The 25,078-nt window shown below is 39.0% G+C and overlaps 2 protein-coding genes across 2 annotated transcripts in view; both read left to right on the forward strand.

Moving 5' to 3' along the window:
* Positions 1-13,492, forward strand: part of fam124b (family with sequence similarity 124B) — a 76,243-nt gene extending 62,751 nt beyond the window's left edge. Inside the window, exons 4-5 of the mRNA XM_072572762.1 lie at positions 12,609-12,842; positions 13,288-13,492. Of these exons, the coding sequence (XP_072428863.1) occupies positions 12,609-12,842; positions 13,288-13,386 (333 nt within the window). The 3' untranslated portion in view covers positions 13,387-13,492. The remainder of the gene's footprint in view (positions 1-12,608; positions 12,843-13,287) is intronic.
* Positions 13,493-15,246: 1,754 nt separating this feature from the next.
* The window catches only part of prss59 (serine protease 59, putative), a 51,879-nt gene continuing 42,047 nt past the window's right edge, over positions 15,247-25,078 (forward strand). The window contains exons 1-2 of the mRNA XM_072572763.1: positions 15,247-17,032; positions 21,773-21,954. Of these exons, the coding sequence (XP_072428864.1) occupies positions 16,823-17,032; positions 21,773-21,954 (392 nt within the window). The 5' untranslated portion in view covers positions 15,247-16,822. The remainder of the gene's footprint in view (positions 17,033-21,772; positions 21,955-25,078) is intronic.

Here is a 25,078-nt window from a genome sequence, read left to right on the forward strand (position 1 = left end):
TTTCATATGACAACCAGGTTTTAAAAGTTAAATCAAAATGTTGATATTGATGTGACCTGGAATGTGTCTTTTATTAAATTCCCTAATATGTGTGCTCTTTTATTTTAGTCAAAGCAAATTATGAAAAGTGTTTTCAGCAGCTGAAATTAATGAAGACGAATATTGAGCTAAATGCAATGCAACGAACTGCAGAAGTGACAAAGGAGTTTAATTTCTTACAAGAAGCACTTAAACTGCAGGAACAGACAATTAAAAATATAATGAAAAGTGAGAATACAAAGAAGCAAAATGAAGTTGACAATTTCATTGAATCAGCATCAAAATTAATGCTACAATTGGAAGGATTGATATTATATGCAATGGAAGCTTTCAAGGAAACTAGTCCGGCTGTATTCCTTCAAACATCTGCACAGATAAACAAACGGCTGACTGAAAGCATGCTTTATGTTACTCCTAGTAAATCATTAGCAGTAATTCCTTTTGAAGACTTTGAATTTAACGTAGATCATTTAAAAGATGCAATTAATGCACTTTCTTCACAAATATGTGATACTGCCTCAGAGTATTTGTGTAGTGAAGATTTCCAAAAGATTCAAGCATTGAATGTTCCAAACAAAATGAAGAAGTTGAAAGTTACTGGCAATATACATGAGATTTTGCCTAATTTATATTGTCCATCATTTACATCTAAAGTTCATGCTAGCTTAACTTCACCTAAATTGGATCTTTGCTCTTGTATTTCCCGTTCTTGTACAGCTGCTTTCAGCTTGGATGAACACAACTCAGATTTTCACACAAATGTTTCAAGTTCTTCCGAATGTAGACCTAAATGTGCATCTGAGAATAATGTTACCATAAGTTCAACCTATGTAGACTCATGTAGTCATGTGGCAGATTCCAGCATATGCAACTCTGAATACACATCTAAGCCTGATGCCACTTCAAATGAAACTCTTACAGACTCATCTACTTATGTTAAATGTTCCAGCAAGCATTCTGCTCCTAAGATGGATGTGAATTCAAATGCACCCAATATGATTTGCTGTGAATCTCTGCCAAATTTTGAACATCATAACCTCCAATATGACAGTGAGACTCCACTCAGTAAAAATCAGACTTTTCCTCTCTTGTGTTGTTCTAAATCTGACACAAGTATTTCTCCAGGTGGTATTTGTAAATGTATTGAGATCCCTGAATTCAAGGATGCAAACAATACCCTTTGCAATGCAAGTGGAATTGACCCCTGTCAAAATACTTCAACTACGCCAACAAAAATCCTACATATTGACAGAAATCAGGAATCAGGTGACTGCCAAAGCCCAACTGAAATAACAAAGTTCATGTGTATTTCTGGAAATACTATATCTGCTTGGCAGTGTCAACAGCAGTTCAACAATGAGAGTGTTATCAGTGGATTCAATGTAGACGTACATCAGAAAGAGATATATTTTTCAAATAGAATATCCTCTCCTAAAACAGCAGATGGCAAACATCCAATTAACAATGATAGTCTAGATTTATTGAAGGATCATACAATTAGCAGTCCTTCTGGAGTGTTGCCAGACAGTGACACTGGAAATAACTCTTCCTACAATAGTTTGTGTTTACCATTGGGAAGAGAAAATGGTGAAAGCACTTCACCACTTTCCCAATTGATTGCACCTTGTACTTTTACCAATGCAGAACCACCTCAGGCAGATTATGTTCAGAATGGTTCAGAAGACTTCGGCAAGAGTACCTGTTCTAAAGATGAGAAAGGTATTTCCTCAAACTGTGTTGTCAGTGATGGTTCATCCAAGAGTCAAATGTCCAACAATGCTTGCAGTAGTTTCTCAAGTGTGAGGTCACATGGTGAATTTGGAAATAATCTTTGCTGCAAAAGTTTGAATTCTTCATGTGAAAGAAAATGTTCTGTAGAGACTACCCACAATTCCCAGAATCAACAACAGTACAGTTCAGATGGATGCAAGATGGACTTCAGAGAACAAAAAGTGCATTGTTCGCTTGGGACCAAATCCAACAGTGCAAAAACCCATTCCTTTACAAATTCTGATATTTCAAAACCCTTGCAATTCTGGAATACAAATAATATTGTTCATAACACAAGATCAAGGCATAGATTTGGGGGTCAATCTTACTACAGGAATCCAAAACTGTTAACTAAAAGTAAAAGTTTTGTAAGAAGTAACCACAAGTCTCAAACTGGATGCAATGTAAGATTTTCACAGTCTGCTCAATATCAATCACAGTCGACAACTAATTTTGAAATCAATTCAAATACCCCCACTGAAGATTCGATCAAGAGTCATTCTTCAAATCACTTGTACAGTATTCATTTTCCAAGGACCCAACCTTTGAGAAATGGCCATTGTACCTGTCCAAAACTGAGACCACAGAGTGGCATCCACATTAGCACTGATCACAAGAAACAATGTCATGCATATACATCAAAAAACAAGATTACTGTAAACAAAGGTACAAGAAATGATCCATTGCTCTCCCAGATGAATAATGTTATATTAACATGTAATGTTGGGAAACTCCAATTGTTTGATAATCGTGTACAATTTGACACAGAAAATAATGAGACAGCACAAATATCATCACATCATTTTCTTAATGAACCTCTGAATACCTTAAGTCAGGAACTATCAGAAGCTCCTACTATATACAAGCACACTGTGGATGGAACTTCTGCAAAGGTAATATTTACCTTGTACAGATAAACTTATTGAAATTATCAATTTTATGAGCAATTTTATTTTTCAACTGAAACGTTTAGCATCAATGTTTAACATAAAATAACAAATTAAATCAGATAGAGCTATGCGGTATTACTAAATTACAATTTATGGGATGCTAACATCTTTATTTACAAGTTCTCAGATCTTCTCCTTTTAGACTTCTTTAGTCATCTGTTTTTTGAACTAAAGACCATTGCAAATTTATGGGAATGAACTTGGATAAGACTTGAAAACATTTACAGAAATCATCGTACATGACTAACCTATGCGAGTTGTAGGCATGCATGATAAATTCATGATAGATGCATGATAATTTCATGCTGCCCAGTTTTTTCAATAACTTCTGTCTAGTACCTCACATTGATGGCTTTAAAGTGATTGCTGTCCTGAATGCCCAGAGTTCAGTGCATCTGTTACATCTTATGGAGTTTCTTTCAAAACGTATCACTATTGTAATATTTTGAGAAAAACACTGTACATCAAGATAGTGCACTAAAGGCCTTGGTGGAAGGATGCAGAGGAGGAGAATGTCCTATATCTGTAAGGGCAGGAAGAAATGGGAACAAGTAGCTGGTGAAGAAATAGGTTTGCAGTGTAGATGGATGTTGAATGATCTGATGTGAGTTGTGAAGGGGAAGCGGCTTCATGTTCAAATGGAATATTTGACCAAGTGCAACATTATTGTTCTCAATTCCTTATTTTACTCAAACCACCTTCCCTTAATACTTGGCTGACCAATAATGTATATCACGCAGAACTCACCCCTAATATTTATGAGATATCTCATCTTCACAAATACTTAGTATATTCCAACTTCATCCATACTGGCAGCTAATCAACATTCTCCAGTAGATAGCACAATGTACTGACACACTTTGCCCTTCCTTTCAGAAGAAGGTGGTATCTATCCCAGAGAACAAATGGATCCTATGAAGAAGACAGTGGAAAGAGGCATCACTGACTGTATGGCCACTGTTCAGTTTGCATTCATTGATATTAATTCACATGCCTAATTCTTATTCTTTCATTTGATTTCTCCCTCATCATAAACTCTTCTGATTGAGAGAACGCACAGGATTTATGAACTTACTTCCTACTTTCTTGTCTCCCGCACCACAAGCCAACCTGACCCATTTTTATTTAAAACTCAAGAAGTGGAGCTTTCTAAATTAGTTGACGTGGAGGAAAAGACAGTAAACATGAAGGGACGTGGTTACTCAATCTTTCTCTTCATGCTATCAGTTCCGATATTGACACTGTTTTAGAGCCTCAAACAGAGGAGACTTCTGCAAAGTGGTGAGACACTGAGCACAAGTTTGCTGGAGCCAAGGCAGGGATAAAGGAGTCCACAACTGCCAAATCACAAGAGGGTGAGCTCACACGTTACTTCTGCTGAAGATGATTCAGATTATGGCTTAGATAAGCCAAGCTGACTTTTAGATGTACATAACTAAATACTTGGTGCATTCTATTTCAAGGACTGTAGGGGAATATAGAACCAACTTGAAAAATAGCTGCGCACTGAACTTGGAACCTTTTTCAGCATGAAATTGGGTGGCCACTGAAGGAGTGAAACCCTGATGGTAATAACTTTCAGGAGGCAGCAGAGTTCAGACACGTGATAGTTTATTCGAGCTTGCAAGGAGAGGCACTCAAGAGATAAACCAGGCAGGGCTTTGTCTAATGTGCTCTGGCTCAATACAATACAATTTCTTGTTTTATACTTCTTCTCGTAGCCCTAATACTTTCCCTTCTCCCTGTACACTTTTGTTAATTAGTGCTGGGCTGTCCAATCATGATTGGGTTTTTAGTACATCACTTTATATTAGTAATTGCTGGATGTTGTGTTCTGATTGGACCATTTTAGTGTGTAAGTAGTTATAACTTCAGATACTTATTTTGCTTACTTATCTTCCAGCTACAGCAGATATGGTCTGTTTTAATCTGTCATCTGTACCAAACTGTAACATGGACATAGACTTGGCTAAATGCTGTCCTTCTTAGAAGACAAGACAGACCCCCTTCCATTACTTGTAATTAGTTTTTAAACCTTTCTTTCTACTGTTTTTAGTGATTTATAATCTGTGTATCTACAATCATTTCGGAATCTATTTCTATGATTATCTTGAAGACTCTTAACTAAAAACTACTTGTAGTATTACAACTAATTAAAAGAACTTAAGAAAATCAACTAATTAATGTGAAATGTTCTTATGTTGGATCACAGTTACTTCCACATATCCAATCTTACTTAAAAACAGATAGTTATTATTCTCTTGTACTGACATTACATCAGGCAAATGTTTCCCACACTCTCTAATTTCTGTTAGGCAGGGCCTTTAAAGCTTTTGGGGGCTTTTGTCGGCCATTTTGTGCTACTCTGTCATGCGTAATCACAACAGTCACTTCCATCACCATCAATTGTGGACCTCTGTTTGATGCAGCATCTGATGGCTGACATCATTGCTCCTAACTCAACATTCAGTGCTTTCCCCAAAGCTGTGAGTGCTGCAGTGGGAAGCACCTCATGACTCTGAATGCCAGCATTTCAAAGGGCTTCCAGGGTATCACAACAAATCATCAAATTGTTTTTGAACAGATTTCTAGAATCTTTGCAGTGAAACTCCAGGTAACTGGCCATGACTCCAAAGAATTGTGGCCCTGTCTCAAGCAGCACCAGTACTCTTCCTGTTGCTTGTGAGCCAGCCAGTGCAGACTGTTACCCCCAGGCTGAGAAGGTGTAGTCACAAGGCTGAGCAATGCACAGAGTTGCTTCAAGGGCATTAGCAGATGGAGCTCAGCAGCTTTCCCATTACCCAGAGCCATTGGGGAAACTCCTTGCAGCAACATTGCAATGCAGTTGGCATGATATAATTAATAATCTGGATTGGAATATAAATTTTCTGGTGACTTTTATGTTTGCATTTTGTGATATAATGATGAAAGGTAAACACTCAGTGGCCATTGGTGAATGGGAGATTGTTATTGAGGTTATTGGAACTGCTCATGAATTATCTGATCAAGCACAGAGCAGACAGAAAGTGGCTGTTGGCATATATCTCCTTTACTGCTCTGCTTCCTGTTGTGTGTACTCTTGTTCCGCATCAGCTTTCCATTCTTCACGCTGCTGCTCTCCGGCTTCTTCCCTGATGGGCTGGATTCCACAATTCATGATGACTGGACGCACAAGCGATGCAGAGCTACCCCAGAGTTGCCCAGGCAACTGAAGCATTATTGAAATTGAAAATGGTCTCTCCTATAAAATTCTTTTTAGCTGCATATTCTCTTTGTTGCCTGCTGTACTTGAATTCTGGGCTGGAGTCAGGAACCATATCATGAGTGGAAAATTAATGTCGCCTAGTGACTCGTTGTCCATGCAGGTGCAAAGTGAATTGCTGCAGAATGAATGAATTGCAACTGCTATTGGGATAATAGGCTTTCAGCTGCAGGAAGCACTGCCTATCACTGCACACCAGCTGCTCATTGTAAGAACTGAATCCCTTTCAGTTCAGGAATATGACAATGTTCACATGGGGCAAACCATCTCTCTATGACAGCACTAAGTGAGGCAGGCACTGCCAAAGGAATCCTTTACCAAATGGAAGCCTGCATTTTGAGCGAGTCCTCATGCTGACTCTACCTGATTTTCTCTGGTAAGAGTGAATGAGATTAAGCTGTGTCTCTTTGTATAAAGAACTTCAATGTGACCTCCCTTGGACAGAAAGTTACTGCAAAGTCTGAGACTTTGCTTTTATCTCCAGCAGTTGCATAAAAAAGTTTCAACCATTGTCTCCTTGACAGCTACAAACAATGTGGTTAGGCCCTGGTTTAAGGTAGCCATTGCAACAAGAGTTGCCACCTTTCATCCACAACCCCTTTAGTGAAACAAAATCAGCTTGTGCATCGGCTTCATTGAATTACAGTTAAGAGAACTACTGCTTGAAGATCTTGAGCAATGATGTCCACTAGTCACCCTCTTCTTCCTCAAATAGAGTCTCATCCTGATCTTTGTAACCTCTGTTCATTGTCCCATTCAGGGTAAATTCCAAAAGGATGGTCTACTAGGCCACTCACATCTGGTAGCGACCTATTTCAGCAGAGGCTTTTGGACTACCACAAAGTAGTTCAGCATCATTTAATTGTCATGGCCACCAGTCATGTCCACCATGTGGTCAGATAGCTACATTATAAAAGTTTAGTTCTCCCTTGTTTTATTTGTAATGATTCCAGTTAAAGTTGACCACAGCAAAGTTTTTTATGTTCAACTGGGTTAGGTGTTATTTTATCTCAAACTGTTACTGAAGGTTCCTGTAAATAAAGACAGGAAGTTATGAAGTAAAAGTTACAAATAGCAAGATCAAAACAAGTAGTGATAAGACCAAGAATGCTGACAGTAAGGAAGACTAATATATCTCTGGGGTTTAACATTGTTCCTTGTTGCTGAAGGAGAGAGGGTAACATTTGAACTCTGATCCAGCAGGTGCAGTGACTAATGTAGATAAATAGGTGGTATTTTCTTGAACAGGTAGTCTCTGTGGGACAGCACATTTTTGAGGAGAGAGACAGTTCCTTGTTCTTCATTAGTTCTGTGCTTTCAATACTTTTTGATTTATAGACAATAGGTGCAGGAGTAGGCCATTCTGCCCTTCGAGCCTGCACCACCATTCATTATGATCATGGCTGATCATCCTCAATCAGTATCCTGTTCCTGCCTTATCTTCATAACCCTTGATTCCACTATCCTCGAGAGCTCTATCCAACTCTTTCTTAAATGAATCCAGAGACTGGGCCTCCACTGCCTTCTGGGGAAGAGCATTCCACACAGCCACCACTCTCTGGGTGAAGAAGTTTCTCCTCATCTCTGTCCTAAATGGCCTACCCCGTATTTTTAAGCTGTGTCCTCTGGTTCGGGACTCACCCATCAGTGGAAACATGTTTCCTGCCTCCAGAGTGTCCAATCCTTTCATAATCTTATACGTCTCAATCAGATCCCCTCTCAGCCTTCTAAACTCAAGGGTATACAATCCCAGTCGCTCCAATCTTTTAACATAAGATAGTCCCGCCATTCCAGGAATTGACCTCGTGAACCTACGCTGCACTCCCTCAATAGCCAGAATGTCTTTCCTCAAATTTGGAGACCAGAACTGCACACAATATTCCAGGTGCGGTCTCACCAGGGCCCTGTACAGCTGCAGAAGAACCTCTTTGCTTCTATACTCAATCCTTTGATTGTATCTCAGTATATCTGACAATAATAAATGAAAAGTTTGTTTTGGGTGCTAACCAGACAAATCATACCTTACATAAGCACATCACAGTAATAGAATAGATTGCAGAATATAGTGTTACAGCTATAGAGAAGATGCAGAAAAAGATCAAGTCTAATATATGAGAGGTCCATTCACAAGTCTGATAACAGCAAGGAAGAAGCTGTTCTTGAATCTGTTGGTACATGTTTTCAAATTTGTGTATCTTCTGGATGGAAGAGGGTGGAAGAATGTGTAACTGGAGTGGGAGGAGCATTTGATTATGTTGGCTCCTTCCTGAGGCAGCAGGAAAAGTAGGAGTCAATGAATGGAAGGAAGGCAGGTTTTTGAAATGGACTGGGCTGCATCAACAACTCTCTGCGACTATGTTGAGGATTATTGTGGAGATGTTGTCATCTATCCTTACTGATTGCAGTATCCATAACAGGAATTCAAGGATCCAGTTGCAGATGTGGGAACACAACCTTAGGTCTCAGACTGCTTTCATGCTGCTTGAGCTCCCTTCAAACAAACAGTATTTGATTTTTTTTATATATGTCTTTATTTCATTTGGGCAAGACCTCCCTCTGAGGGTGTTTTCTTGAATCTATTGTCTCAGGATTTCTACAGTCAAGATAATTGGGAGGCTGATTAACCCGGGTTCAGGAGTTAGAGGTATCCATTGTTTTTTTAGGTGAGCCAATCAGCTTTTCAAATCATTGCCATTCAATTTTGAATGATTCCCAATTTGATATCTGTTGAGGGAAGAAGAACTGTTTGTACTTTAGGAGGACCCACTGTATTGTGCAGGCCCAGGTAAATTCCAATTTTTTTTTTGTGATTTCAGGCTGAAATTACACAAGTTATAATCGTCTTTGAAATAGTCCACTGTAACAGACATGGCCTACTTTGGCCTTCATCTTGAAGAGCCCTTTTGAACTTAATGTCCACTGCACAGATTTTAAAGCAGAAAATTTTCTTTTTAAAACATTAGTTTCTTAAAAATATACAACATCAGATCTGTATGGTTTTACACTTGTGCCTAAGAATTTCAGCAAGCGAAAGAAAGCATCAATAAAAGCATAGAATTGCAACAGCAGCTAGAAGAAATAATCCTACAACTAAACTAAGTATGTAATGATCCCTTCAAGTGTGCTGATGGGGAATGGGGTTCCTTTATGTGGCTGAACACTTGTTCAGTTGTGGGAAGTCATGATGGCATTAAGTGTAGTACGACACTTAAAAAGGGCAAAGTTGGCATCAAACCAGCTTTGCACATCGACTTCAAACATTGATTAATATTTGCAAAATATCAGCAGTTCGGTGCACATGCTGAAATCATAGAGTCATAGAGATGTACAGCACGAAAACAGACCCTTGGTCCAACTCATCCATGCCGACCAGCTATCCCAACCCAATCTAGTCCCACCTGACAGCACCCGGCCCATATCCCTCCAAACCCTTCCTATTCGTATACCCATCCAGATGCCTTTTCAATGTTGCAATTGTACTTGTCTCCACAATTTCCTCTGACAGCTCATTCCATGCATGCACCACCCTCTGTGTGAAAATGTTGCCCCTTAGGTCTCTTTTATATCTTTCCCCTCTCACCCTAAACCTATACCCTCTAGTTCTTGACCTCCCCACCCCAGGGAAAAGACTTTGTCTATTTATCCTATCCATGTCCCTCAGGATTTTATAAATCTCTGTAAGGTCACCCCTCAGTCTCCGACACTCCAGGGAAAACAGCCCTAGTCTATTCAGCCTCTCCCTATAGCTCAAATCCTTCAACCCTGGCGACATCCTTGTAAATCTTTTCTGAACTCGTTCATGTTTCACAACATCCTTCTGATATGAAGGAGACCAGAATTGCACGCAATATTCCAACAGTGGCCTAACCAATGTCCTGTACGGCAACATGACCTCCTAACTCCTGGACTCAGTACTCTGACCAACAAAGGAAAGCATACAAAATGCTTTCTTCACTATCCTATCTACCTGCAACTCCACTTTCATGGAGCTATATACCTGTACTCCAAGGTCTCTTTGTTCAGCAACACTCCCTAGGACCTTACTATTAAGTGTATAAGTCCTGCTAAGATTTGCTTTCCCAAAATGCAACACCTCGCAGTTATCTCCTCAGCCTTATCTGATCAAGATCCCGTTGTAATCTGAAGTGACCTTCTTTGCTGTCACTATACCTATGTTGGTACAAAGATGGCATTCAATGCATTTCTGGGTGGAAGTGTATGTGCACATCTAGGTTTCAACTTTCTCAATAAAAGACTGTAACAGAACTCAATTTCTCCCCCAGTCCTTTTCAGAAATTAATTTGTTTTCCCCACTTCCACACAGAAATTGGGTACAAGATGATAAGTTTCTAGTTCTTAACTTCAGTCAAGTTTCCTTTCATTAGCTCAAGAAAGTTAATATGCTTCCATAGCCACCTCACCTGAGATTCAGCTCATAGAATCCCTACAGTGTTCAACCCAACAGGTCCACACCGACCCTCCAAAAGGTAAACCACCCAGACCCATTCCTCCTGACTAATACACCTAACCTACACATCCCTGAACACTATGGGACAACTTAGCATGGCCAATTCACCTAACCTGCATATCTTTGGATTGTGGGAGGAAACCGGAACACTCTGAGGAAACCTATGCAGACACGGGGAGAATGTGCAAACTCCACACAGTCAGCCGCCCGAGGCTGGAATCAAACTCAGGTCCCTGGTGCCGTGAGGCAGCAGTGCTAACCACTAAGCCACTGTGTTGCTGATACAAGAGATAAATCTGAGATCTTCCTAAATAATGTGCTCAGTATTTTTTCATGTATTGAGTGTGGACAGTGAGTAACTGCATTTGGATTTGGGAGGCATGGGGAGATGAGTGGAGGAAGACTCAATCTTTTCACAATTGTTTCTATTTAGAGATCTTCATAGTAAATTTTAAGTGTGAGTACAGCTTAGAAAGTTAACATTACAGGGTATCTGAGAATATTCTGGAGATGAGTCTGCTATCATCTTTCTTCTATACTTGGTGATGTACATAGCAAAGGTAAAAACAATGACTGCAGATGCTGAAAATCAAATACTGGATTAGTGGTGCTGGAAGAGCACAGCAGTTCAGGCAGCATCCAACGAGTAAGTATAAACATCTGAGCAAGGAAGTGGAGCGCCTCACAGGAGGTACCAAGCCACAATTCTTCGGCTTCGTTATCGGAGCTAGAGGGAAATGGTTTGGAAAGAATGACTCCCTAATGAAGTTTCTGGGCATAAAGAGGTTTAAGACCTTTGCCTCTAAGGTCTCGCGTGAGACACTTCTCATGACTCTGCAGCTCTTGCAGATATTTAACGATTATTAACTTATTTTAATACAAAAAGGGAGCAAATGTGACTCTCTATATTATTTAAGTTTAAAAGGGAGAACTTCGACTCTCTTAACAAATGCATGTACTTAAGTTAAAAAAGGGAGAACTTCGACTCTCTTTACAATTTTATTTACTTAAGTTAAAAAGGGAGAACTTCGACTCTCTTTACAATTTTATTTATATTTTATATAAAAAAATAAAAAAAAATAAAAAAAATAAAAAACCATAAAAAACATACCACCACTAGCACTGCCAAGCCCGCCCTAGATAAAACCGGGACGCGTCCATACCATCGACGCTTTGGCTGTCGACGAGCGACATGAAAACTCGAAATGTACACTCAAGCTGTTCAACTCATTAGTTAATTTGCAGATCCTGTGTATCACCTCCAAATTTCCATAAATTAATATTATACTGAATCATGTTTTATTAGTTTATGTCAATTCTGGTCTGTAGCTTAGTGATTGCTTCTGTTTTGAACCTGATGAAGTTTCAGATTAGCATTGTATAAACCATGATGTAGCTTTTTTGTTGTTGTTGCTGGGTATAGTTGCAATCTTGTAATGTGCTCCAGTATTTACTCGACAAATTGGAATCTTCACAGTGAGTGCTGACAAACTATACTCTATCATAAAATGACCACAGACCTGGAATTCGCCATCTACAATTAAAAACTCTCAACTGCATTCCAATTCCCATTTGGCTGTCATGCCAAGGATATGCAGAAAACAGGAGATATTCTTGATTCACAATTTCTTGTTTATGACAAATAGTTATTCTAGTAATTTCTTTTTGTTATTAATAAAATTAATCATTTTACAGACATTACATAACTGAGTGAGAAGTTAATTTAATCAACCTGACAACATATAATTTATGAGCTTTAAATAAAATGCAGAGTACAGGGGATTTTGCATTTTATTCTGTAAATTAAAGCGATCTGAATTTTATAATGTTTTGTAATTATTTATGTACTTAAATTTTAATTTTTGTGCAATCCTTTAATTATTTTATGCTATTTTTTATTGTAATGAGGGTCTATAACTTTACATGATGATTCCTTGTTTTAATTATATCGTAACCAAGATTCAGCATCTGCCATTTCGTTGAATTTTTCAACAAATGAATTACTGATCCATCTATCTACATCCTTTTATGTACACCAGGGAATGTCACCAGGGAACCACCAATACTACTTCGAAGTTTACTATCTAGTTTACTTTTATTTTAAATTTTGTTTAAATAGGTGAAATGGCTGTTCCCAGCAGAAGAACACACTGTATTCTTTTTTGAACTGCAGTTCCAAGAGATCATTTCAATTGACAAGGAAATGGCTATACCTCAGTATCAAGCTGGAGTCTTCTCTGGAATCAGACGCACAAACTTTGTTGCGACTAACCTTAACACCAACTCTGAGTACTTGTTCCGGGTCCGTGCAGTGAATGTGACTGGAAAAGGGCCATGGAGTCAGCCTTATAAGGTAAGAACACATTTATCTTGTATGTATGAGAAATACAATTTTTGTGTGGGTGCTCAGTTATTGATTCTTAAAGGACAGTAATTGTCTGTGCAATCTAATAACATTGGCTGGAGTTCATTACCAGTTTGTGTCAGTACAATATATTTTGAAAGTGCATCAGTGCATACAAGCATTATTACTCAGAAGTCCCATCTAAATGATCATCTAATCACAAACATTGAAAAATGGCATTTAGATATGTCATATATTTCATGTCACATTTAGAACTAGCCATGAGAAATGGACCTCAGTGCTAGTTTCTAAACTTTCTGACATTGTAATTGTTGTATAAATATAAGCTTATTTCTTAAATTTTCATGATTTCTTCTTTGTATCTCAATCAGATTAATGTAAGGACAGATATATTTAGTAATTGGAATTATTGATCTCATTGATATGTTTTCAGATCCTGACTGTACGTGGCACAATGCACCATGATATGGACACCAAAGAGGATGCTGTTTCAATAAAGGGAGTTAAAGTTACTATACGCAGAAGCAGCTAACCTTTATCAAGGTGTAATAAAGTTAAGCCAATTCTTTCCAAGCTTGCATAAAGGATTTAAGAGTTGGGATTATTACTGACACAAACTACTGTATATCTAGATGCTGGAAAGTACATATCTTTCTGAAACTCCCTTTGAAATTTCTTCTCCATTCATATTTTTCCTAGGTGTTATGTTGTCATCTGATTTATTTTATGTTAAGTGATGTTAGCTAAAATTGTGAAATTTATAAAGTCAAGATCACAGACAATGCATTTCCATTTTCTTTCTCCTTTAGGCTGAAACATTTTATCTTTAAGATTGGTCACATTGTCCTAGTTGAAGAAGGTCAATGTGATTGCAGATAAATTTGAAAGAAATCATTGAGGGCTAAATCTATGACATGCTGCTTGGAAATTTAAACTTATGTGTTTTGCATCACTTGTCTCAGAATTTACTATCACTTCCAAAATTACAAAAAGTAATATTTTTAGATGTTTTCTTCTCACTAGAAGGTGCAGTGGTTGCCACTCCACCACAAAATATTCTTGAAAATCTTTTCTCCTTTACTCTCTGATTCAACTTAATTTCAACTAAGTTGAAGAAAAGTTCTTATCCTGTACATTTCTCCAGCATGGTTAAAACACTGAGAAAGTCCTGAATAACTCTTCACAGAAGTCTGTGCAAATAACATAATGCAACATCTTTAATAGGGAGAGATAGGATAATGGTAAGGTCTGTGGACCAGTTATCCAGAAAGCCAGACTAATGTTCTGGAGTCCTGTGTTTGCATCCCATCATTGCAGAAATTGAAATTTGAATTTTGATAAAACCTGGAATTAAAATTTGGCAATGTACCAATTGGCATTTGTAAAATCACATCCCATTCACTAATGCCCTTGAGGGAAGGAAATCTGTCATTCTTTCTTGGTGGCTTACATGTGACTCCAGCAATGTGCTAGTTAAGACTATCCTCTGATCCAGTTAGTGACAATCAGTTTGAGGGCAACAAAGAATGGACAATAAATGTTGGCCGGGCAAAAAGAATAAAGGAAAGAAATTACCAAAATAAGTCCATAGCAAACAATTAATGTAATGAAATATGTATTCCATTACAAAATGAAAACTGTGCAGAAGAAGTAACAGGAAAACAATAAAAATTAATGCATATGTAAGGTAGTTGTTATTTAACAAATACTAATTTATAATAATGTCAAGTGTACATCAGATTTCTACTTCCAATTTCACTAAAAACCCTTCTGGGAAAATAACATGAAGTCAGATCTTTCTCAAAAATAAATGATGCCTCACAGAATCACAATCAAACAAAGGCACACAGTCACACAGGGAGATCTTATGTCAGATGACCAAAGGTTTAATGAAAGCAGTATGTTTTAAGGAAACCACAAAGTAACTGAAGCCATGGCAACCAATGGTGAGACAGTCATGATTGGGAATGTATGAGAGGCCAGAATGGGAGGAGCATAGATATCTGATCAGCCGGGATGCTTCCAGTGGGTGTACAGCACATTGATGCTTGTTTCCTGCTCAGCATGGAGTACCAAATTTGTAGTCCATAAAGCCTAACCCAATCAATTCAATTTAAAGCACATATTGGGTACTCCTTCTTTACTGTGCCTAGAGCAGAAACTTTTATCATTTATCCTCAACCTTTACTCGTAATAATCACCAGAGTTCAAATTAAGATTAAAGCATACTGTATTTTCATACAATCAAAGTTATTACCAGGAATCAACACCAACTAAGATTAACTGTTCTTATTAAATCATTCATGGGATATCATATAATGTTAACTGGTCACCCTAATACCTTCCTGCTGTAATGGAGTAGGATTGAAAATTATGGAAATTATTTTAAAAATATATAGAACATTAATTAAATTAGTATTGTACTGTTGCATAAATTTCTGATCCTCTTAACAGAAAAAAAATTGATAAACTAAAGATGCAATAAATTGTTTAAGTAATATAACAAAACTTACAGGTTATACCTGCTAGGAAAGTTTGAACAAGATGAAGCTGTCTTCTTCAGAAAAGTGAATGTGAAGTGTTGATTATTTGTAAAATGATAAAGGGTTTGACAGGATAAAAGTTCCACATGTGGGGAGTCCAAAACTCTTCGCCGTCACTATAAGATTACTGCTACTAGTTAATATAAACTTAAGTATACAAGAATGTGGAATTCACTAACTGTTCTGGGGAGGGAACTTAAAAAACAACATGGCTGGCTTCAAGGGAAAGCGAGATAGGTGAAGGAGAGAGAATAAAGTCACAGAAGACATGTGGATAGGGTTTAAATGATTTGGGGAAACTGGTTGAGCCAAAATGGCTTATTTCTATGCTGTAAATTCAATCTAACTTGGGGTGGCACAGTGGCTCAGTGGTTAGCACTGCTGCCGCACAGCGCCAGGGGACCCAAGTTTGATTCTAGCCTCGGGCGACTGTCTGTATGAAGTTTGCACATTCTCCCTGTGTCTGCGTGGGTTTCCTCCAGGTACTCTGGTTTCCCTCCACAGTCCAAAGATGTGCAGGTCAGGTGAATTAGCCATTCTAAATTGCCTGTAGTGTTAGCTGCATTAGTCAGAGGGAAATGGGTCTGGGTAGGTTACTGTTTAGAGGGTCGGTGTGGACTTGCAAAGGGCCTATTTCCATACTGTAGGGAATCACATCTAATTCTATGTAATACATCAGAACAATAATATGTTTTAACAGGTGTATTTGTGAGTTATTCAGATGTTTTGATTATATGCAAAAACGCTAATAAATGCAAATGATTTCATAATACACTTTTACAGCAGTCTCTTAATTTAGATCCCAATTCACTACACATCCTGGGCCAGCTCAAAATATCTACTTTCAGAAGGCTGGTAGCAGACTTCCAAAACTCTGGATCTGCGAACAGGATTGGTTGACAAAGACCAGCTTATATCCTGGTAGCACAGGCTGTTTTAAAAATGTATAATCCGTATGAATTCCTGCGCCATAACTACAGACTACAAGGTTATAGCCAGAGTAGCTAGGAATTTTTTAAAAATCTAATTGAGAACTAATCTGAGGGATGTGTCCATAGTATTCCGTGGATACGGTCCTTTCTACTGTCAGAGCAAATGGGAAAATAACAGGAGAGAATTATGCAGGGTAACTATAATCTGTCAATGTTTAGCAAACGCGTTCATTTATTCTTAGAACTTCCTTCCAACAGCTTTGTGATGTAACTCAGTCAGTTGTGATGCCGAAGCAGTACAATTGTGATTCTTTCTTTGGCCAATTTTGCTCATCAGTGTGTAACGTTGTGAACCACATGACTGAACAGGATGCGTCTGCCAGATGTCACTGTTCTAGTGACTTGTGTAGCATCAGCTGATCCAAGAAGTTTTTTTTGTCCATTTGATCTCCTCTTCGTGATAAACGTCTTCATACCATGTCTATATCTTTGAATGTGTAGTGACGCTAAATCGGTGATGAGGATAACTCGCCTTGTGTTGTCCATTGTTCTCTTGGTTTCCTGTGAGTGGTGTACTTCAGGTTTTCATAATTCGAGATACCTCCGGATTCTACGGCAGAAGTCACGTTTTAAGGGGAGTGAGCAATGGTTTGTCCAGAGACTGGATCATTTCAACGCCGCTGATGGGAGGGTGTGGAAACAGGTAACCATCAGTGCATACAGGAGAGAGTTTACTCTTTCAGAGATACAGAGGGTTGGAGTAAATGTCCAACTACCAGGCTAATCCTTTGCTCGTTCCCTGCAGTGTGGCTCAGTGAGAATACACTGTCGTCAGTGCTACATTTGCTGAAAATTTCGCCGATTTCCAATAAAAGAATTGAAATTTGATGAGGCAGTTCAAATAAAAAATCTCGGGCAAATTGTTGTGAAATACTTTACGGAAACTCGATCACCTGTCATGATACAGCCTTATTGAAAAATAATGAAGATAGGCAAAAGTTGCTCAGCGAGTGTTACTGTTCGAAATAAATATTGTATATAGTTCCCATTAAAAGACATATAAGGAAACATAACTTCTGCAATACAAGGATGATATTGGACATAGAATAATACTGTTTATAGGGCACAAGACCAGGGTCTGGAGCAGTAATCCAAATGAATAGTGTGGGGGCTCACCTTTGATTACCTTTGTGAATTACCTAATATGTATGTAAAAGTTTCCCTCTCGAATTTAAATGGGCAGAAAACACCTCCAATTTCATGCAATGTAAAATAATCAAATTATATTTTCTTGTTCTATTGTCTCCTGTGACTTTGTGTCAAAATTGGTTCTGTACAGGAATATCCTGCTTTCAGTAATAGAAAGAATCCTGGAACTATGACTTAAACTGAAATTACTTTTATCAAACACAGGAATCTATGTAAATGGACCAGAAGTAGACCATTGAGCCTGTGGCTGGCCAGATTATACAATAAGGTCACGGTTGATCTGCTTGCATTTCAGATTCCACATTGCCATGTACCCCTCCCCCCCACCCGATAAGCATTGATTCCCCTGCCTCACAACAATCTATCCACCACTGTCTCACAAATATTTAATAACCCTACCTCCACCTTTGTGGCAGAGAGTTCCAAAGTTCCACCACTCTCTGAAAGAAAATATATCTCCTCATCTCTGTCCTGAAAAGGTGACCACTTATTTTAAAACACTGTCCCTTAGTTCTAGACTCACTCACAAGATGAAACATGCTTTCCACACTGTCCTTTTCAAGACTATTCAGTTTCCTAGACATGTCAATCAAATCATCCCTAACTCTTCTGAACTCCAGTGGACTCAGCCTAACTAACCTGTTCACATAACAGTTATCAATTGAGTAAGCCTTATCTGAATTATCCCCAAGTATTCACTTCTTTTCTTGAATAATGAGACCAGAATTGCATAGAATATTTAAGATGTTGGCTTACCAATTCCCCATATAGTTGAAGCATAACATTGCTACTTTTATTAGAGTTAACATTTCAGGTCCACTCACCCTTCAGTTCTGAGGAAGGGTCACTGGACCCGAAACGTTAACTCTGATTTCTCTCCATGGATGCTGCCAGATCTGCAGGGCTTTTCCAACAATTTCTGTTTTTGTTTCTACTTTCTTTTGGTTCTTTTATCTTCAGCAGTTCTTTTGGTTTTTAATCTTCACTTTTATGTTCAGTTCCTCTTGCAATGAAGGATAACATCCCATTAGCCTCCTTAATTACATACTGTATCTAAACACAAACCTTTTGTGAATCATGCACTGGAACATTTAAATCCTCCTCTGCAATGCCACTGTTGTTTTCTGTTTAAATAATATTCTAATATTTCTTTCTTTCCACCAAAGTGAACAACTTCACATTTTCCCAAATACACCACCTGCCATCAAGGCACATTTTCCCATTTCAATGTATGTATCATGAAGAGATGTATCCCCAACCAAGAATTTGTGTAACCAATAAGTTACACAAACATTCATCTTGTGTAAGGCAAAAATAAATAAATACACAAAGACAATTATGGCTCACCAACAATAAGATGAGAAGTAACTTGGGGATAGAAGGTGAAGGCCTTTATTCTGTCTCACTTGTTGTTCATTTTAGATCACTTCTTGAATTGTAGGTTTGAAGAATACTTGAATAGATTGTTTGTTGAGGTGGTGCCAATTAAGCGAGCTGTTTTGTTCTGGGTGGTGTCAAGCTTCTTGAGTGTTTTGGGGACTGCACTTACCAAGCAAGTGGGGAGTCTTCCATTACACTCCTGACTTGAACCTTGTAAATGGTGGTTAGTTTTGGGGAGTCAAGACGTGAGTTACCTGCTATGGTATTCCTAGCCTCTAACCTGCTCTTTTAGCCACAGTACTTATATAGCTAGTTGAGTACATTTCCTGGTCAATGTAAACCCCCGAGATGTTAGTAATGAGGGAAATCAGTAATGTTAATGCCATTGAATGTCAAGGGGTGATAATCATCTCCAATAAGAGAGAATTCCATTATGCCTGGCACTATGCACTGCTAATGAATCTGGATATTGTCCAAGTCTTGCTGCTTTTGGACATGGACTGCATCTATGTCTGAGAATATCAGCAAACATCCTCACTTCTGCCCCTATGATGGGGGAACGGTCAGTAATAAAATAGTTGAAGGTGGTTGGACCAAGGACACTACCCTGAGGAACTCCTACAGAGATGTCGTGGATTTGAGGATGACTGACACCCAAAAACTACAATCATCCTTCTTTGTGCCAGATATAACTCCAACCAACAGATAGTTTCCCTCTGATTCCTGTTGACTTCAGTTTTGCAAGGGCTTTTTGATGCTGCACTTGGTCAAATGCAGCCTTGATGTCAAGGGCACCTCCCCTGAATTCAGCTATTTCATCCATGTTTGAGCCAAGGCTGTAATGAAGTCAGAAGTTAAGAGGCACTGATGGAACCTAAAGTGAGTGTCAGTGAGCAGGTTTTTGCTAAGCAAGTGCTGAGAGTGGAGGGAGTATAATCTTTTTAAAATACTTAGTGCTCATTTAATGAGCTTGAAAGCTTCTGACATGTGTTACAATGTTTGTTGCTTGCTTTGTGATGATTACTGCTCTTCCAAATCTTTCTCTGATAGAGCACATTTCTGGTCAAGCAACTTTTCTCCTCTTGTTCTGTACAAAGCCACAGAAAACTTCTCAACATTATCCTTGTCTACTTAAAAATTCTTACTATGTTGACCATTGTCATGGTGCCTTGGGAAATACATTTGGGAAGTTCATCAAAGCCATGAAAGTCACAAATTGTTTTGTGGATAGACGTGTGTCATACACTCTTCATGGTTGACTGTTTTACCTCCTCCCAAGCAATGTAGTCTAATTAATTTCCTGAATAGTGTTGTAGCCCCATCAGAACTTGTGTCAGTTTGAACCTGGTGACAAGACCTGCGTCTGTGGGTTAAGTCAAAGTTACAATGTCTTTATAGTGATTATCTACATGTATTTTTATGGAGATGTCATCAGATCTGAAGGATGGCCCTAGGACATTGCCCACAAGTTAAAATTAGTGTTTACTGTAATAGCACTTTATCCACTAGTCTGTGTCTTATTTTTGTTTTGCTTGATGGCCCACGCAATTGGTATTGGGAGTCAAAATGAACTCGCTCTGGGTACTGCCTTCCTACCAGTTTCATCACATTGTAGTGCTTCTACTTTGTGTTTCAAAGTAATGGTTTGCTTCTTCCCTTAAGAGTAGAGGAATCCTTGCCATTTAATGCTCCACCATCATGCAGACTTTACTCGCATAATATAGGGGGAAATAATGAAGCAAAATAAAGCTACATCAACTAAAGTACCAGCTAATGTAGCTTAGAAAATTTGCATATGTGTAGAATCTTGCTAGCTGCACACGTTCATAAGCACTCCGTGGAAATGTGCAAAAATATTGCACATGAAACAGTGGCTCAAAGATCCACTCAACCACACATTCAAGTCTGAGGCTGTTTTTAACTTTGTCAACGGTAAGAATGGGTACAAATAATCTTGAACAACTACTTTTTAACAGAGTAAATGGTATATATAGTGAATAGGTTGATAGTAACTTGTTAACTTGATGGCCTTCTGCTACTATTGCTTGACCTATTAATCCAGAGAACCATGTAGTGTAATCTGGGGTCTTGGGTTCAAATTCTGCGATAGCAGATGACAGAATATGAATTCAATAAATATCTGGAATTAAGAGTCTAATGGTGATCATGAAACCATTATCAATTATTGGGAAAAGCTAATCTCATTCTCTAATGCTGTTTAGGGAAGGAATCCGTCATGCTTACCTGGTCTGGCTTATATGTGACACCAGACCCACAGCAATGGCGTTGACTAATAACTGCCCTCTAGGCAGTTAGGGATGGACAATAATTGTTGGCCCAATGATGCCCACATATCATGAATACACATAAAAAATTGAACTCTACTATTGAAGAATTCTTAAAAGTAGGTGAGAACTTAGGACCAATAAAAAGGCCCATCTTGGCAGTACAATTGTCCATTTCTGAAACACATTTTCCATAGCAGACAAGTGCATCTATAAAAACAGTGTGGTAGCAGTATCACTGCCTATAATTGCCTGTAAGTTATTACATAAGTATTTGTCTGACTGATACACTGAAAATCCTTGAGGTTGCATTCTCTTGGTCATTTTCATTATGACCTTGTGCTTTTTTTGTTGTTGGGGTAACTCAGCTGTACCTTCAAGAAAGTCTTTGTTGTAGTTGCTTTTTATTGGTGACAGTGCAAAGGTTTGGTCGAGTTCCTCAGTCTTTCATTCAGTAATTAACTTTTGAATTTAATATTGTTGAAATAATAATGACCGGTACATTTAAAGTAAAATTCAAGTAAATTTGGCAAGATAGTGCTGCTCCATTTTTATGTTTACTTTCCCAGAGATTTTATATCAATGATACATTTTATCAGCCTGGAGGTCCTGTCTTCTTGATGATTGGTGGAGAAGGAACTGCAAACCCAGCGTGGATGGACTATGGTACCTGGTTGACATTTGCAGAAAAGTTGGGTGCCCTCTGTATACTCATAGAGCATCGATTTTATGGAAAAAGTCAGCCAACAATGTAGGTTAAAAATTTGTGCTTGCTTTAATTTTCATTACTGTGAATGATATTTGATTTAGAGCCATAGAGTCATAGAGATGTACAGCATGGAAACAGACCCTTCGGACCAACCTGTCCACGCCGACCAGATATCCCAAACCAATCTAGTCTCACCTACCAGCTCCCGGCCCATATCCCTCCAAACCCTTCCTATTCATATACCCATCCAGATGCCTCTTAAACGTTGCAATTGTACCAGTCTCCACCACTTCCTCTGGCAGCTCATTCCATATATGTACGACCTTCTGTACGAAAAAGTTGCCCCTTAGGTCTCTTTTATATCTTTCCCCTCTCACCCTAAACCTATGCCCTCTAGTTCTGGGCTCCCCAACCCCAGGGAATAGACTTTGCCTATTTACCCCATCCATGCCCCTCATAATTTTGTAAACCTCTATAAGGTCACCCCTCAGCCTCCGAAGCTCCAGGGAAAACAGCCCCAGCCTGTCAGCCTCTCCCTGTAGCTCAAATCTTCCAACCCTGGCAACATCCTTGTACATCTTTTCTGAACCCTTTCAAGTTTCACAACATGTTTTCAATAGAAAGAAGACAAGAATTGCACACAATATTCCAACAGTGGCCTAACCAATGTCCTGTACAGCCGCAACATGACCTCCCAACTCCTGTACTCAATACTCTTCAGTTTGGTCCTTGAGAGCATCCATTCAGCATGGATAGGTTGGACCGAAGGGTCTGTTTCCATGCTGTACAACTCTATGACTCTATGATTATATTTTCCACCCTGGAATCCTCTCCTTACCTTGGTTTTCATTTTCCCATCATTTACATTCTACCAATATTATTCCCACTGGGAGGACCAGTCCACCTTTATGAAGAGACTGTTTGCACTGAATGATATCTGCACAATGCTCCACAACACGCTGCACCCACTGAATGAATGGTACTCTCAAATTTCTAGCCCACACAATCCAAAGCTGAAACTATGCTCTGCACCTTCTCGGCAGCTGTAACGCTGTATCCTACTGTTCTGTTACCCTGAAGCACTTGTACAGTATGATCTGCCTGTAAAGCACGTAAGATAACACTTTTCACTACACCTTGGTAAACGTGACAGTAACGCATCAAATCAAAGTGGAAAAAGCTTATATTTAAATTATGCAAAAGGAAGGCCACACAACGATTGGGAAATACAGATGGAATGGAGGGAGGGAGGGAGGGAGGGGGAGAGAGAGAGAGAAAAACAGAAAAATGAGACTGACAAAATAATTACAACATTTTGTTGAATTTATTCTCTAATTTTCTGCTGAGGGAGAAGAATGAGGGGCACGGATAGAGTGAATTGCCAAGGTCTTTTTCTTACGGTGGGAAAGTCCAGAACCAGAGGGTATAGAGTTAAAGGCAGAGGGAAAAAATTAAAAAGGGCCTGAGGACCTTTTCCCACAAAGGGTGGTGTACGTATGGAATGAGCTGCCAGAAGAAGTGGTGGAGGCTGGTACAATTGCAATATTTAACAGGCCTCTGGATTGGTATATGACTAAGAAGGGTTTAGAGGGATATGGGCCAAAATCTGTTGGGGGGAGTTTGAAGAGAAGCTGATCAGAGAGAACCAGCATTGATTTGTTCAAAATGGGTGCCTTCTCATGGACTTGGTTTCATTCTTTGAAGAGAAGGATGGATTGCACCTGAATTGGAAGGGGACTAATATATTGGCAGAGAGATTTGCTAGAGCTGCTTAGGAGAATTTAAACTATTAAGGTCAGGGGAGGTTGGGACTCAGGGAGATAGTGAGGAAGGAGATCAATCTGAGACTGATACAGTTGAGAAAAGAAGCAAGTCAACTAGCCAGGACAGGCAGGGACAAAGCAGAGAACAAAGTAGAACAGATAAATTAAACTGCATTTATTTCAATGCAAGAGGCCTAACAGGGAAGGCAGATGGACTCAGGGCATGGTTAGGAACATGGGACTGGACTATCATAGCAATTACAGAAACGTGGCTCATGGATGGACAGGACTGGCAGCTTAATGTTCCAGGATACAAATGCTACAGGAAGGAGAGAAAGAAGGGCAAGAGAGGAGGGGGACTAGCGTTTTTGATAAGGGATAGCATTACAGCTGTGCTAAGGGAGGATATTCCTGGAAATACATCCAGGGAAGTTATTTGGGTGAAACTGAGAAATAAGAAAGGGATGATCACCTTATTGGGATTGTATTATAGACCCCCTAATAGTCAGAGGGAAATTGAGAAACAAACTTGTCAGGAGTTCTCAGTTATCTGTAAGAATAATAGGAGGTTATGGTAGGGGATTTTAACTTTCCAAACATAGACTGAGACTGCCATAGTATTAAGGTTTTAGATGGAGAGGAATTTATTAAGTTTGTAAAAGAAAATTAACTGATTCAGTATGTGGATGTACCTACTGGAGAAGGTGCAAAACTTGACCTACTCTTGGAAAATAAGGCAGGGCAGGTGACTGAGGTGTCAATGGGGGAAGCACTTTGGAGCCAGCGACCATAATACTAGGATAGTGAAGAAGGTGTTTGGTATGCTTTTCTTTATTGGTTAGAGCATTGAGTACAAGAGTTGGGAGGTCATGTTGCAGCTGCACAGGACATTAGTAAGGCCACTATTGGAATATTGCGTGCAATTCTGGTCTCCTTTCTATCGGAAGAATGTTGTGAAACTTGAAAGGGTTCAGAAAAGATTTACAAGGATGTTGCCAGGATTGGAGGATTTGAACTACAGGGAGAGGTTGAATAGGCTAGGACCATTTTCCCTGGAGTGTCGGAGGCTGAGGGGTAACCTTATAGAGGTTTATAAAATCATGAGGGACTTGGATTGGATAAATAGACAAAGTCTTTTCTCTGTGGTGGGGGAGTCCGGAGCTAGAGGGAATGGGTTTAGGGTGAGAGGGGAAAGATATAAAAGAGACCTGAAGTGCAACTTTTTCACACAGAGGATGGTACATATATGGAATGAGCTGCCAGAGGAAGTGGTGGAGGTTATTATAATTGCAACATTTTGGGATATCTGGTCAGCATGAAGGGTCCGTTTTCATGCTGTACATCTCTACGACTCCAGGCGATGACTAAGATCAAGATTGGAACATCTGTGAATATTCCTGTCC

The sequence above is a fragment of the Chiloscyllium punctatum genome, chromosome 6, assembly GCF_047496795.1.
Source record: "Chiloscyllium punctatum isolate Juve2018m chromosome 6, sChiPun1.3, whole genome shotgun sequence".
NCBI lineage: Eukaryota > Metazoa > Chordata > Chondrichthyes > Orectolobiformes > Hemiscylliidae > Chiloscyllium > Chiloscyllium punctatum.